Source organism: Moschus berezovskii, chromosome 4 (genome assembly GCF_049115385.1).
Source record: "Moschus berezovskii isolate FMDL1 chromosome 4, NW_MosBer_1.0, whole genome shotgun sequence".
In the NCBI taxonomy this organism is placed as follows: Eukaryota; Metazoa; Chordata; class Mammalia; order Artiodactyla; family Moschidae; genus Moschus; species Moschus berezovskii.
The window spans coordinates 70,164,241-70,178,381 of record NC_142463.1 but is presented as its reverse complement, the minus strand read 5'-3'; the positions used below and the strand labels follow the sequence as shown (position 1 = coordinate 70,178,381).

The following is a 14,141-nucleotide window of genomic DNA, read 5'->3' as shown; positions in this document are numbered from 1 at the left end:
ACTGCTACAAAATGATACGTTGAAAATTATCTGGGGCAATTTCATTGCTTATACAGAGGAAAACTCTGACCGAGAAGTGTTTCAGTGACTTCCCCACGGTTATAATTGGCACTGAGGCAGGACTAGAGCTTTCTGGCTGTGCACCCAGAACTCATCTAGATAATGTTGCCTGTGGGGAGAAGCTTCACTTTTTTTCCTCCTTGAGACATTCCAGATTTAGTCTCCATGGCTAATTCCATCACATATACATAAGAATTAGCCTAGAGAGTTTCTTTATGCTGAATACTTTATAAACTGTTCTATTAAGAGTATTTATTTTAACAATATCATGGAACAGTATTATGAACCCAGAAAGAGACCCAGATGGACACATTCTCCTATACTCCCCTAGTCTGATTTTCATAAATGACACCTCCGTCACTCAGAACTTTTAATCATGCCCTACTTTCATCTGTAGGTATGAAAAGACAAAACATCTTTTAATATCTGTCCTGCAGACTAAATTAAATTAGGTTGGTGACTTGGTTTGTCCTAACCTTCATAATGTCCTTCCCAGTTCTTATTCCTCCTAGGGGATCCCCAGCCCCTTTGCAAACTCCTTTTGTTTACCCCCTGCCTTCAGAAGATAAGATGGTTCTGTCCCATTTTTTAGAAGTTAATTGTATGGGGCGCATGGCTAGAAGAGTAGGAACCAGAACTTGGGAATTTGGATCTTTCAGAATCTTCTCCACGTCATACTTTTCCTGGGCCCTGTTGATTGCTGGGGCTGTTCCAGTGTCACGTTTATCTACACATGTATCTTACACTGAAGTGAGTTGAAAGGCAAAGTGATTGAATTTACATAGAGATCAGCTGAAGTCACTTCTGACTGGAGAGGAGCATAGAAACAGTATTGAAGTAACGGAGAGATCCTGTACTTTATTTTTTCTTTTAAAAAAGGGAAACCTTAGGAATTTTATTCCACTGAAAACCTCTCTCTCTTAGAAACTGATCTTTACTTTTTATAAGTGATTCAAAGAAGGTAATTCTCTTAAACGAAAGGAAATGTTATATATCTGTGGCCTGGAATTAATTTCAGATGTAAAAATCTTTGCCAAATTGGTTCTATTTATATGTTTTGCTGACCATAAAATTGACATCACTCCTGCTGAAGAGTATTTCTATTCCCCTCATAGAAAGGTCATGGTTGGAAAAGTGTTAAAAAGTAGGTTGTGTTAAATGACACAATAGATAATTATTGAGATGGAGGGTTTAAATGTGAGATCAGTGAAAGTTATGTTCTACGTTTTCTCCTTCTCACCACTTCCCTTCCTGTTATCTTTCATGTTTTAAATGTTCATGGAAGTATGTTTGTAAAGTATTTGGCTTGTGGCTTTTGTGTAGTGTCTCATTGTATTTTGTGTAGGGTCTCAATGTTCAGGGAATAAGAAGCCAGATTTTGATCATGGAAGTTTACCTTACTTTCCCAAGCATCTTGAGCTTTGACTTTCAAGCCCCTTTATTGTTCAAATATTATGTCCTCAGACTGAGGCAACGAACCACAGGCCTAAAGTTTTACAGAGCTGACAAATCTGACTTTTTAGTAAGTTTGATGCTCAAAGTAAATTGCAAACTGAAAGTATCTTGGAAATCTGAGAATTGCATTTTTCTTTTGAGAAAATATTTGCAAGTTACAAATATAGTGTATTTTGTTGGAATCCACTTTTTATCCTCAGAGTTTGTTAGCTGGTTCTCAGCCTTTCTGATGATACTTGTGAAGCAAATATAAAATTGCAGCATGTGATGCTGATTCACTCAAAGTATGCATTGATTTCTTATCATTATAGAGATTTTCCACGGTCTGGACACCCTAACCGTGATGGGCATTGCATTCGCAGCATTTGTGATTGGAGCACTGCTGACGGGGGCCTTGTGGTACATCTATTCTCACACAGGTTAGTGTGACTGTTGCCTGTCAGTTGGTGCACGTCCTGTTTGCCTGGCACACTATACACATTTCGTGTTTCTCTGCATGGATGAATGGATGAAATAATGAACGAAAGAGAGAGAAAGTTCATTCCCGCCATTTTCACATTTACATATTTGGCATGAGCTGGGTTTTGCAAAACTATAATTTGTTTTAAGCAGTTGTAGAAAAGGAGTGTTTAAACTACGTTAATTGTATTTGAGATGTTGCTGAAGTTTAGCTTCTAATAAAACTATTTTGTGGTTAGGACTTAATTAAAGAAAGTTAATGTAGACAAACTGGAAACATAAACCATTCACCCAAAGCTGAGAACTTCAGAATAGACATATAAATGGACAGGAAGTAAGCGAGGAAGCCAAGATTTTATTACCACATCTGCTAAGATGCTGAGCACTGTCCACCAGAGGCCCTAATCAATGGCTTAAACCAGAATTCCTCAACCTTTTTTAAACCCATACCATCTCTTCTTTGATAAACACTGAATTCCCTTCTCTTCTCTTGAAAGTTATTTAAAATTTTAAAGTATTTTTTAATGAATTGTAAATAAAAATAGTAAAACAAAGCAGTTTGTTTTCAAGTTATGTTCTTCCACCCCTAAAAATTATCATGTGCCTTTTTTCCTGCCCCTTAACCCCCAGTCCCAAGGTAGAAACATTCTGGCCTGAACAGAAAGAAAACTTGTTCTGACCCCAAGACAGAATGCAAGCCAGGCTTGGGGTGTCTGTAGTGCAAGAGGAAGGAGCAAATGGACTGCTGTTTCATATTTCCTTGTAAATATGGGAAGGAAAGACATGCATTTTGAGACATGTCTAGCAAACTAGTTGGTATTGTCTGTTTTTATATGCTTATTTACACTGTGAACCTGGATAAGGTGCTGAATTGATCAGTCAGAGAGTGGCAGGCACAGACTTTCTGTTTAGAGTTTCATTTATTTTCCATTGAACCAGTGCATGCCACGATATTTGGCCTTACCTTGGGCTGTCTGACTGGCCAAGCTGAAGCAATGACTGCTTTCAAGGAAAGAGAAGTATGGAAGAGTGTTTTGAGAAGTCATATCTTAATTCTCATCAGAATCTTCCCTTCAAATACTGCATTCTCTGAGTTATTTTAAATTACGGCAGAAGGAGCAGAATGAACCCTATGGTGCCAGGCATAGGAAAGTCACACAGTCCAAAGCAAATTTTAGGAGTTTAACAGTAGGGCTTCAAGTCCTTAGATTACTTAATGTTTCTAATCAACAACCTTTGAGTGAAGCCAGTTACTCTTAAGTAGTGTGGATTATATGCAGTTATTTTTAAAGAGCAAATACTGCTGTCATGGTCCATGGTTGGTCACATCTGTGGATGCATCTTTGGATGCGGAAGGCGGACTATCAGTTACATGCAGATTAAGCCCCACGTTGTCCAAGGGTCGACTGTCTGTTTCATGTGAGCAAGAGGAAATAAGTCTGTTAAGTGTGAGACTGAGGATATATGGACATCTGTGAATCCATTTAGGAATGTTGTTCTTCATGAACAGCTTACACAAGCACTGGAAGGGACAATGTTTAGCGGAGGAGCATCTTTGAGTGAATAATTCTGTTACAGGAGTACTAACACATCCAAATCTCAGACTCACAGTTCTTTACAACTTTCCCCATTCTCCTGCATGGCTGTAAAGTTCTAGAGTTCTTGGCAGCTTATGCTATATATAAGGAATGAACTTGAAAGTACTCCAAGAAGATTTCTACAAGGTAGTCACCCACAGATGCTTACCACATACCTGCTGATCATGACTGGCCTTGCTAATAGAGCTACACTCCCAAACTCTGAAATCTGATCTCAGGCCAGGAGGGTCAGGAAGCCAGCTCAAAGCAAAAAAGGGCAACCAAATGGTGTCACAGTGGGAACAAACCCCACTGAATTCCCCCTGATAATCCCAGACTCTTGTCCACGATACACTGACAGACCTGGGAAAGAGCAAAGCCTGGCTTTATGACGTGCATTGCTGCTTATTAAATTCTGAGATGTGTTGTTACTGTTCCCTTCTCCTCAAAAACAGAGGTTTAAGCAGTTTTTAAGTTTTGTTAATATAGAAATAGATTTATAAGTAGATTTAAAAACAAAAACCCAAAGCCCTTTCTGTGATGGTTTCCAGCAAAATAAATTAGGCTCATTTGGAAGCTGAAAGGCTTTATAGACACTTGGACTCTAAACTCTAGTCATTTGGATTCTAAACCTGTTGGTATCACAGCTTGAAATGACTTTTTATTAAAAGCTGTAGCCTCTGGTTCACTTTAAAGACCACTCCTAAGGAATACCAGCATCATGAAAGAAAGAAAAAGACTTACAGCAGGACCACGTGGTAGTTTCCTATTGAGAACCCTCTCCGTTTCTTACCTGGATCAGCTAGCAGCAAGTTTAGATGAAGAGATCATAAGGCGGTGGCCAATGGAAAGAGGTGTCTATACAAACACTGACTCCATCCATTCACTTTCCGCAATAATCTAAGCTGTGGAGCTCAGACCTTATATGTTACATTTGGGGGTTCAGGCAACATCTGCCTCTGTAGCTAAAATAGTCCTCAGTTTAGATATTTCCCTTTGTGCTTTCCACTCTATCTGCAGCACAGAGCACAGAACCAAGCCTTAGGTTTGAACTGTGGAGATCTACTTACATACATGGAATGCATGTTAGTGCAAAAAATCTGTATCCCTACTTTTATCATATGACAGCTTTGGGTATAATAATGGATACTTCTGAAAGCTATATTCACTGTTTGGAAAACCCCATTCCTAAAACTTACATTCTCCACTAAGATAGTGCAGAGAGGAGGGGCAGTGAGGGTGGAAATGGTGCTGGAGTGAAGTCACAGAATCTTCATGCTCCTGGGAACCTAGTAAGGTCAGAGTCCCTAAACTGACTCATGAAGGTCCCAAAAGTTGTGTGCAATATTATATCTGTTTTTTGGTTTTTTTTAAGGTGAGGCGCAAAAGCATTTATTTATATTTTTCAGTAAACTTTTTAGCTTTATCACAACATGTACATAGTTTAAAGGCCGAAATCATCCTCCAAATAGAATTATACTGGTATACAACTTAGCAACTAAACCATCACCATGAATTCATCTGTTGACTCTTCCAGCTGTCTCAGTTTCCTTTTACACAAACACGTTCAAACATCAGGTATTCTATTGACTCATTTTCCTCAATACTTTTGAGTTGTAGATGTCCTATGTCATGGATATTTTGTCCTTCTTCGTTTAAAGGGAACATAAGAGAGAAATGTTTTTCACATGTGTGAAAATATCATTTGCATGTCTGAAAATATCCTCATTTTATATAAACACTAATAGATAGTTTGCCACAGTATAGAATTTTAGACTTCAAGTGATTTTTTCTTCAGAATTTTGAAAGCATACCTCACTGACTTTTAGCTCTGAAGATTGCTTTTGGGAAATTCAAAGTCATTCAGATTCATAATCTGTTTTGTTTTTTTTTTAATTTCTGGAAGAAACTTTACAATGATAGTGCTTGATGTAGGTGTATTTTCATTCATTATGCTGGGCATTAATTGAGGCCTTTCAGTCTAGAAACTATGTCCTTTATTGTTGAGATTTTTTAGAATTATTTATTTTTTCTTGCCCACGTTTTCTTCTGTTCTCTCATTCTAGAAATCTTCTTATTTGAAAGCTGAACTTCTTGAATTGTGCTGTAATTTTCCTTTTCTGTTTTCCATATTTTTCCTTTCTAGGAGATTTCTTCATTTTTATCTTTCAGTTTCTTATTGCATTTTTAATATTGCCTTCAAGTTTGTTAATTCCAAGAAGTTTTTCCCATGAATTAAAGAAACATGTCCTACTCTTGTCTTATGGGTACAATATCTTATCTCTCTGAGAATATTAATATAGATTTAAGAATAGGGAAGTTCTGAGCTTGTGGGTGGAACATATTGTTTTTGAACTTCACTTAGGGTGATCTAGCTGGGCCTTTTATTGAGGAACTCCTGATATCACATCTTTGGATCTTTCCTCTTGAGTTCATCATGTTTTCTGTGAAACAGGTTTTCCTATTTCCTTCTTGGAGGTTATAGATCAGGCTGTCAACATTCTGGGGGTCACAACATTCAACATGTAGTCATTAATTTTGTTGTCTGTCATTGTGTTTCTCTACCCTCAATTGTGCTGGTGTTGGTCATTCCCAGAACCCTAGTTTCATTCTCTTCAGAGAGTAAACTTCTGTTTAACAGGCTTCTGTTCAACAATCCTTAGTTGAATCCACCGTGTATTCTTAAAGCAGAAGTCAAGCACATACCCAGGTCCACCTGAATCATGTCTTTTAATTGAGTGTCTTTGGAGGCTTCAGATATTTCTGGAAGTCTGAAGTTTCTCCATGTTCCCAAATGTAATTCAGAAACAGCTAGAAGATCAGCGAAAGTGTGAAGATCAACTTCAGTCGAAGTTGGAGGCAAGAGGCTAAGTTACAGGAATCAGAAAGATGCAGGTGGAATAGGTGGAGACCCTTGTATGACTGGAAAGAAGGCAGGATCCACTGTTTTCACCTGAGTGCTCATGCTGAGTTCAAATAAGATGCCCTTGGAAAACCAAAGTGCACGTGTGGAACAGGCTGGTCACATTGCAGTGATATTGAAAGAAAGTGGGAAGCAGAATATTTTGAAAGATTTTGCTTCCTTCCTTGGAACATTTCTCCCTTTCTCCAGAACTTATAACAACATCTGATTCACTCCTCCTGCAAACTTTTGCCTGCAAAAGGAAAGTCTTATAGCTTGAAAAGTGAGGAGGGGCAATTTTTGAAAATGGTGAATAGTGATGAAAAGCTTCTGTAAACATGGTCTAGTTCACTATCCTTACTAGAGTGAGTTTGTGAAATAGTTACAATTAGGATATCAACAGATCGAGACAATTGGTACAAAATTGCAACCAACACATAGGCCTAAGAGGGAAATACCTTTGTTTTTGCTGCAGTGTCAAGTAATGTTCAGTATGAATCACCCCCAGGCACATGGTTTTCAATCCAATGCTTAAATATCTCCCAAGAAAGAAATTCCACAAATTCCCACTATAACTAACCAATCCTCATAATGAGCAAGTTCCCTTCTGTATGACCTAAATCTCTATCACTGCCATTTAAACTCATTTCCTCATGTTCTGCCCTCCAGGGAGATAAAGAACACCTGTCTGCTCCTCTCTGTGATAATTCTCTGTGGCCAGTATTTGCAAACTGTCTGCTTTGGGCTAAATAATTGAGATTCCTCTCACTTTTCTTTAAAATTCTTCTATTCTTGTTTTCCCATAGAGCTTCTCCATGTTATTCACATCTTAAAGTTCTCCCCTAGGACCTGCCACGCTAAAAAACAGGGATAAGAATCCAGTTGTAAACTGCCAAAAAGTGGCAGGAAATCAGAGCATGAACAGCTCCATGCTAAACTGAAGAAAGGAAACAGGTTATCCCTTAAAATATGTTTTTTTCTGTTTCTAAGGGCATCTCTGGCAATATCGAGGCTTAGCAGCTAATACATGAGCTGAGTGGAATGAGTCCTTGTCGTAACACACCCTTTTCCTGAGGACAACATGTGCCAGCTGTGTCTTTTCCCTACTCACTCTCCTTCCCAAGGGTCTCTTCCTCTGTGGTTTGAGATTTTAGGAGCAAAGCATGAAGACAACGCATTTCTTCTGATGGCTGAGTTCGAAATCCACGGTCGGGGGCCTTCTTTGCACTTGCATTCGCTAGGTGGGCCTGCTCTGCATAGCCCTGCGGTCCTCACTGCCTATCTTCTCCAGAAGGAGGCTGGTTGTGTTTGTCACCCAAGGGATATTCTGAAGAAAGTCAGTGCTCAGAGACATCAGAGGTCACTGTGCTAGAGAGCAGAAAACCAAAGGACACATCTCAGAAAACCTAAGGGACTCTGTTGGTTTTTTAAGCAGAAACATCTGCACATTAGACTTTCGTTTCCCATGGTGAATTTTTCTGTAGTGCCACTTGCATCTGACAGTGAGAAAACTTTTCTTGATTTCTCAAAAGGTAAAAGTTTTTTAACAACTAGATTATAATGAGAACTGTCACATCTTACATGTGAAAATAGACCCAGGGCTAGAAGGGATAGTCTAAAGAGGATGTTTTCAACATTTCCAAGCAGATTCTCAAACAAAGATTCTCCTTGGCACACTCTTGGCTCAAAGCCAGGGGATTATTGGGTTAAGTTGACTTGTCCACCCTGGTGAAATGGATCCTGCAATCTTGAGTACAGGGGACTTCTTTGTTTGGTTTTGCTTGGGGTTTCATTTTGGACAGTGTTTTGTATCAGCAGCACAAGAGTTTCCAAAACTCTGGAAGTTGAAAGACCTTTTTAATGGGTAATGATTAAAATAAACTGACATGGCAACAAATTATATTTGGCAAATAGACATCGGAAAGCAAATATTCAGACTTCCTGGGCAGGGCGTAGTACTGGCACTTTTCCTGAATGTGACTAATCATGCACATGTCGCATTTGGGATGAGACAGACTTGTTCACTGTCAGTAGGACAAGCCAAGGCCTTCTTGCTGATTTAGCCGCTATCAGGCCAAACAAACGAAGCCCAGGTGAGCCAAAGTGGGGAGGGTGGTGTGTTGACTTACCTTCTGCTTTTCTGGTGTATCCTTTATTTAAATGGGGAAGAGGTATTTTTAAAATGTCCTTCCCAACAGTCACATTAGTCCTGCTAATTGATAACAATGAGAATGGGTGTGGATCCACATGTGGGTTGGCAGGGGGCTGAATTTTTCAAGTTGATCACGAGTTGTTTCAGTCTCTAGAGGTTTGGGGCTTTTTTTTTTTGATAGACATAAGAATTCAGAATAGCTAACAGATTTAATTTCCTTTTAGAAAGAAAGTTCCCACTCTGGGGAAAGTGGATTTCTGGCAGCAAGTCACTGTCATTGAGGCAAACGTCCCTGCCTTTAATTAAATGCACACATGAAGGGTAGAGGGCAGCGCTGGAAAGGGTCCAAAATATAGATTGCCCAAAAAAAGAAAAGTGAAAATACAGTGTTTCTCTGCCTCTGAGAAATATTGACCCACAATTCCCTCTCCATCCCTCCAATCCCAGAAGAATAGATAATCAGAGAAAATACAGCATGGGCCAAATATGCAACAAACATGTGAAGACCCTGAGGTTGAAGCCTGAATGTGTGTTGGTGGTTCCTAAATGGGTGACAGGGAAAGCTGTACCACATGAGCTGCTCCTCTGTTTTGTGGAACTGCTGTTTTGGCAGAGGTTTTCGGGGAGTAACGGGCCGAGTTCCTGTGCTTGGAGGGCAGAGCCTTTGCTGGTGTGTTTTGTTTTAACGTAGAGGCCAGAGGGTTGCTTATCTCCGGCAGAGCGCTGTGTATTTCAGGCCGACAGGAAAGAGGAGGCTCACTCATAAACAGACCTGGCCCTCTGGGGCTTCCCACATTGGAGCGGGGAGACCACTGACCAGAAGTTTATGAAGTTTATGCTTTGACTTTTCAAAGAAAATGCTGTGTTTCTCATCGGAGAGCCTTGATTGCTTTTCCCTACCTAGAGCCACTTTTTTTGAGGGCTGCTCTGAGGCCAGTTTTGTTGAAGAAAAGATAGCTCTAGAGCTCTTTGCTGTTCTAAATGCAAACCATGTGTGTGACCCAAGGTCTCCTCCCTCTCCCAGTCCTGCGCGCTTGGCGCAAGGAATGGGCTTAGCTGAAATGCAGTGGGGTGTGTGATGAAAAGTAGGGTACTTGATGTGTGAAGAGACACTCAGGCTGCAAACCTCAGGATGGAGGGGGTGTTCCTGGCAGCCGCAGTCCCTGGTGCGACAGCTAAACCCCTTCTTCAAAAGGTTTTTCTGAGCACCGGGTCCTCCCACCTCCATTTCTCAGGTGTGGATCCTGTGCTCGTCACACAGCACTCTCTGCTCAGCCTCGGCATCACCACCCCTATTTTGACCAGGTGTATTCAGAAAAAGGCCTCCAAATTGCCAAGGTGATCTCATTACAGTTTAAAGCTCTCGTTCTCCAAACCCTCTGATACCTTTATGAGAGGAGATGTTCTCTGAATACAGGTGCTGCTCAGCTGGATCACACAGTACAGATGATGGTGGTTTCTTCAAAGGTTGTAGGCACTGAAGTCCTGGGCATTCATCCTCAACTATTAGGGGGTCTTTGCCCCTATTAACTCTCTGTCAATCACCTTGAAAACATTCTTTTTTCCCTCTGCAAGGGGCTTTAAAAACAAAACGGCAACAAGCAGAAACAGCATCGTGATGGGAGGCCTTCTGATCTAGCTGCTTCTGCCCATGGTCGAGAAAAGCCCCAGATGAAATGGTCTTTTCAGAAATGCACACATGTAACATGCGTCTGTCCTTTTCTGTACTGACTGCAGGAGAGACAGCAGGAAGGCAGCAAGTGCCCACCTCCCCACCAGCTTCAGAGAACAGCAGCGCAGCCCACAGCATTGGCAGCACGCAAAGCACACCCTGCTCCAGCAGCAGCACGGCCTAACCTGCCCCGCCTGCCATCAGGGGCAGGCCTGGGGGCCCACACCTGTGTCCAGATTCCAGGCTCAAGGCTCAACTGCGGTTCCCTTGTAAAGAGAGTGAATTTCAGTATAACCATCACCTATTGTGTTCACCACCCACCCAGGGCTGACATAATTGGGCCCCCTGGACTTCTGTAACACACTAGATTCATGTGAGAAAGCTAAGGTGGTGGCCTTCTCCACCAGCCCCTCACAGGCTTGGGGGTTTTTAATGTGAAACACATGCCAGTTTTTAAAATGCTGCTTTGTCCAGGTAAGAACATCCATAATTTGAAGCCCTGCCTTTTACCCAGATACAAGGAGTTGGTAAAAGGAATAGCCAGATAGTAGAGCCAGTGACGAGATGTGGCCAAAGATTATTTTCTAACCGAACCAAGATGTAAAACAAAGAAATGCTTCAGGACTTTCTAAGTGTGTTCCTCCATGTCTAATTTGCACCTTCAGGATGCACACTTCTCACCTTGCTGCCACACTTGTGGGACCGCTGTGTCAGCTTGATGGGTGCTCCCCTCACGGACTGCATCCTGACACGCATCAAGGCAACATTCCTTTCTTGTGCCCTGGGCCAAAACCAGTGCTGAGTTCCTTATCAGCTTCCTCCTCCTCCCCACGCTCACACACCAACTGCAAAGATGTCTTAAACTCAATTTTGTATTTCTTTATAGGCATATAGAAATTGAAAGTGGCCAAAATCTAGGACTGCAGATTTCTGCCCATTTATGACACTGTTCTCTACTAAATTAATGTGTAAACAGGGGCAAAATTCTCTTGTCAAGCTGAGGAGGAATTTGCACAGTGATATATATACCAGTACATGTATATTATATGTCATTTGGCACTTTTGTTTTTTCAGTTGAAGAAGAGAAAATTCATTCCCATTTAGAAAACGTCCTACACCTTCAGAGTTGTTTATTCTTAAACATTTTGGGAAAATTAGTGTTTCCATGCAAAACATGTCAGCCTTTGTAAAAGATTCTTTTGTAAGCACCAAGCTTTTATAAGTTGCAAATGTATGGCAGATTCTTTTGGTTTTCTGTTGGTTATCTGAACAGTGTCACCAATTCTGCCAAGAAAGTGATGAGATATGGAAAAAGGCACTCATCTGGATGCTTTAGTTTTCTTGCCTTAAATATATCACCAAACTCAAAAAAGAATTTGAGGTAAATTTTATTAAAATGGAGTATCAATAATATGCCACTTTGCAGCTAAAATAAGCTCAACTGATACCTCTATGTTAAAAAAAAAAAAAAAAAAATGCCAGAGGAAAGCGTCCATGCCAAATCACTTACTACTGAAGATAACTTGATTGCCAGTAAATATTATTCTTTTACCAGAATTCTCCCAAACAACTCAGAACTCTACAAATAGAACAGGCTAGATTCTACATCTAAAATACTCACAAGCAAATCTAAACGCTCTTAAAATAAGGAAGCTGTGCCTGGTTCTCTGTGAATGGAGCCTTAAGTAGGAAATGTTGGTGTTGCCCGAGACTGGAGGGCAGTGTCTACAAGGCAAATAGGTGGAGATTGACAGTCATTGTTACCCCACCATAGAGTCCCACTCCAATTGATTTGATAGTTGTAAACATACAATCAAGATGATTTTAACCAAAACAGGTTGAGGGCTAAGATTTCCAGGCTATCTACACTGATAATTTTGCAGATGTCTACAAATAAAGATAAGATATTAGGGAAAAAAAATTGCCTTCAGTTAACTATATTTTTAACATAAAGGTATCAGCATGGAGGACTTAGATTACGCTACCTGTGTTTGAAAATAATGCGCTTTGCCTAACCTTCAGCAGAATGTATTGTTTTAGCATATTCTATGTATAAAAAAGTTTAAAGATGTCTTCAAAGAAGACTAGAGTCTTTAAGTCACTTATAGCTATATTTTACTACAAAAATCTGTGTATAAAGATATATTTAAGTGTTTTAGATAAATTTAAGTTACTCCATATGAAATGTTTAATTTCAGTTACTGTGAATTCTTTTGATCAATTCTTTGCTTTTTAAAAATCCCTACCATCCTGTTAAAAAGAAAATTAACTATTAAGAGGTATTAAAAGATTCAATTCTTAGATGGACAGGGTTTAAAACCTTTTGTAATATATTCAAATGTATATTTTTGAGAGAGATGCTGCATTGCCAATGATTTTATAAATAATTTAAAATTAATTTACAAATTTATGGGTGTAAGCCAAGAGATTTTAAAAGAGAAGAAGAAGTCAACTGTTATGTATTTGGGTCTTACTATCCAGAAGTATTATTCATATCAAGAAATTCATGTTGATGAAATCTGATCCTGTGTTATTGGAGAGTGAATGTCAGTTAAGTATTTCTGAAATGTTTCTAAAAAGTGAACATTTAAAAAATACTATGTTTTCTCCCTAGCTTCCTGTTATAGCATTTCCAATTGCTTCATACTTCACAGTTTTAATGAATACAAAATATAAGCTCTACTTTATAACACAACTTGTAAGTTTCTTTAAAACTGTTTTTATATTCCAGTTAAATTTCTCTATCTGAAAACTCTTTTGTTACTGCTGCAGGTTACACCCTTCGTTTGCAGAGGCCGTTTTGTTTTGTTTGTTTTATGCTAAAGCTATTGTTGAAATGCTCTAAATTCCAAGGCAGATTGTCTGTGTAATACCCTACAGCTTTTCACCATGTGGTGTGTACCAGCCATTACTCTGTATCTGAAAAGTCGGATTCCTTCTGTCGAAGCTGTTTCTATAGCATTTTCTAAACAAAGCAAAAGATCTTTCCCTTGTCTGTAATGAGATTGTAAACCCGTTTCCTGTGTGTGTTCTGTAGTGGGCGTGGTTGTGAGTGTGTGTGGGGGTGCGCACCTGCGTGCCAGTCTTTTGTACTGTAACTACCTCATGGTTTGAGTGATGGTTGTACTGCTGATTGTGTTAACAGAGCACATTTTGTTGGGTGACTCGTGCATGTGATTTTTTTCCTGTTTGTTTTAGCTGGGGGTTGTTCATGAAACCAACAGATGTTTTTCTAAAAAGGACTATTATCAGTTTCCAAATACAATACTTCTCTCTTCTGGTTTTTCCTGAATGAGCCTGATTTTGTTGCTGTTTTTCATCTATGAGGGTAAAAAGAGTACCCTGAAAATCCCTGTGGCCAGTTTGAGCACCCCTGTTGTACTCTTTTCCTCTGTTCAATGTGTCAACAATTTTGTGAACATGCTTAGATGTATAGTTTTGATAACCACAGTTTTAAATCCTTTATCTGTGCATAATAAAAAGATATATATCAATTATTAATACGTGTCTTGCTTGGTTATCATTAAATCCTCCCCTTGGGCTGATATAACCCTTGTTCATGGCCTTTCTCCTAAATTTATCATCTGCTACAACTGTGTTGGGGCTTTCCAGGTGGCTCAGTGGTAAAGAACCCACTTGCCAATGCAGGAGATGCAAGAGATGTGGGTTTGATCCCTGGATCAGGAAGATCCCCTGAAAGAAGAAATGTCTACCCACTCCAATACTCTTGCCTGAGAAATCCCATGTACAGAAGAGGCTGGAGGGCTACAGTCCGCGGGGTTGCAAGTTGTTGAGGAGGGAGGGGAAGGGCTAAGGCTCACATAGCAGAGGGGAGGGGTGACAGACGGGAGTGGGGCATGGTGG

General features: G+C 40.0%; 1 protein-coding gene across 2 annotated transcripts in view; it reads left to right on the top strand.

The window, feature by feature from the left end:
• The window catches only part of TGFBR3 (transforming growth factor beta receptor 3), a 210,846-nt gene extending 197,068 nt beyond the window's left edge, over positions 1–13,778 (top strand). For both annotated transcript variants that reach the window (XM_055402313.2, XM_055402312.2), the window contains exons 16-17: positions 1,827–1,934; positions 10,343–13,778. In XM_055402313.2, the coding sequence (XP_055258288.1) occupies positions 1,827–1,934; positions 10,343–10,461 (227 nt within the window). In that variant the 3' untranslated portion in view covers positions 10,462–13,778. The remainder of the gene's footprint in view (positions 1–1,826; positions 1,935–10,342) is intronic.
• The last annotated feature ends 363 nt before the right edge of the window (positions 13,779–14,141 follow it).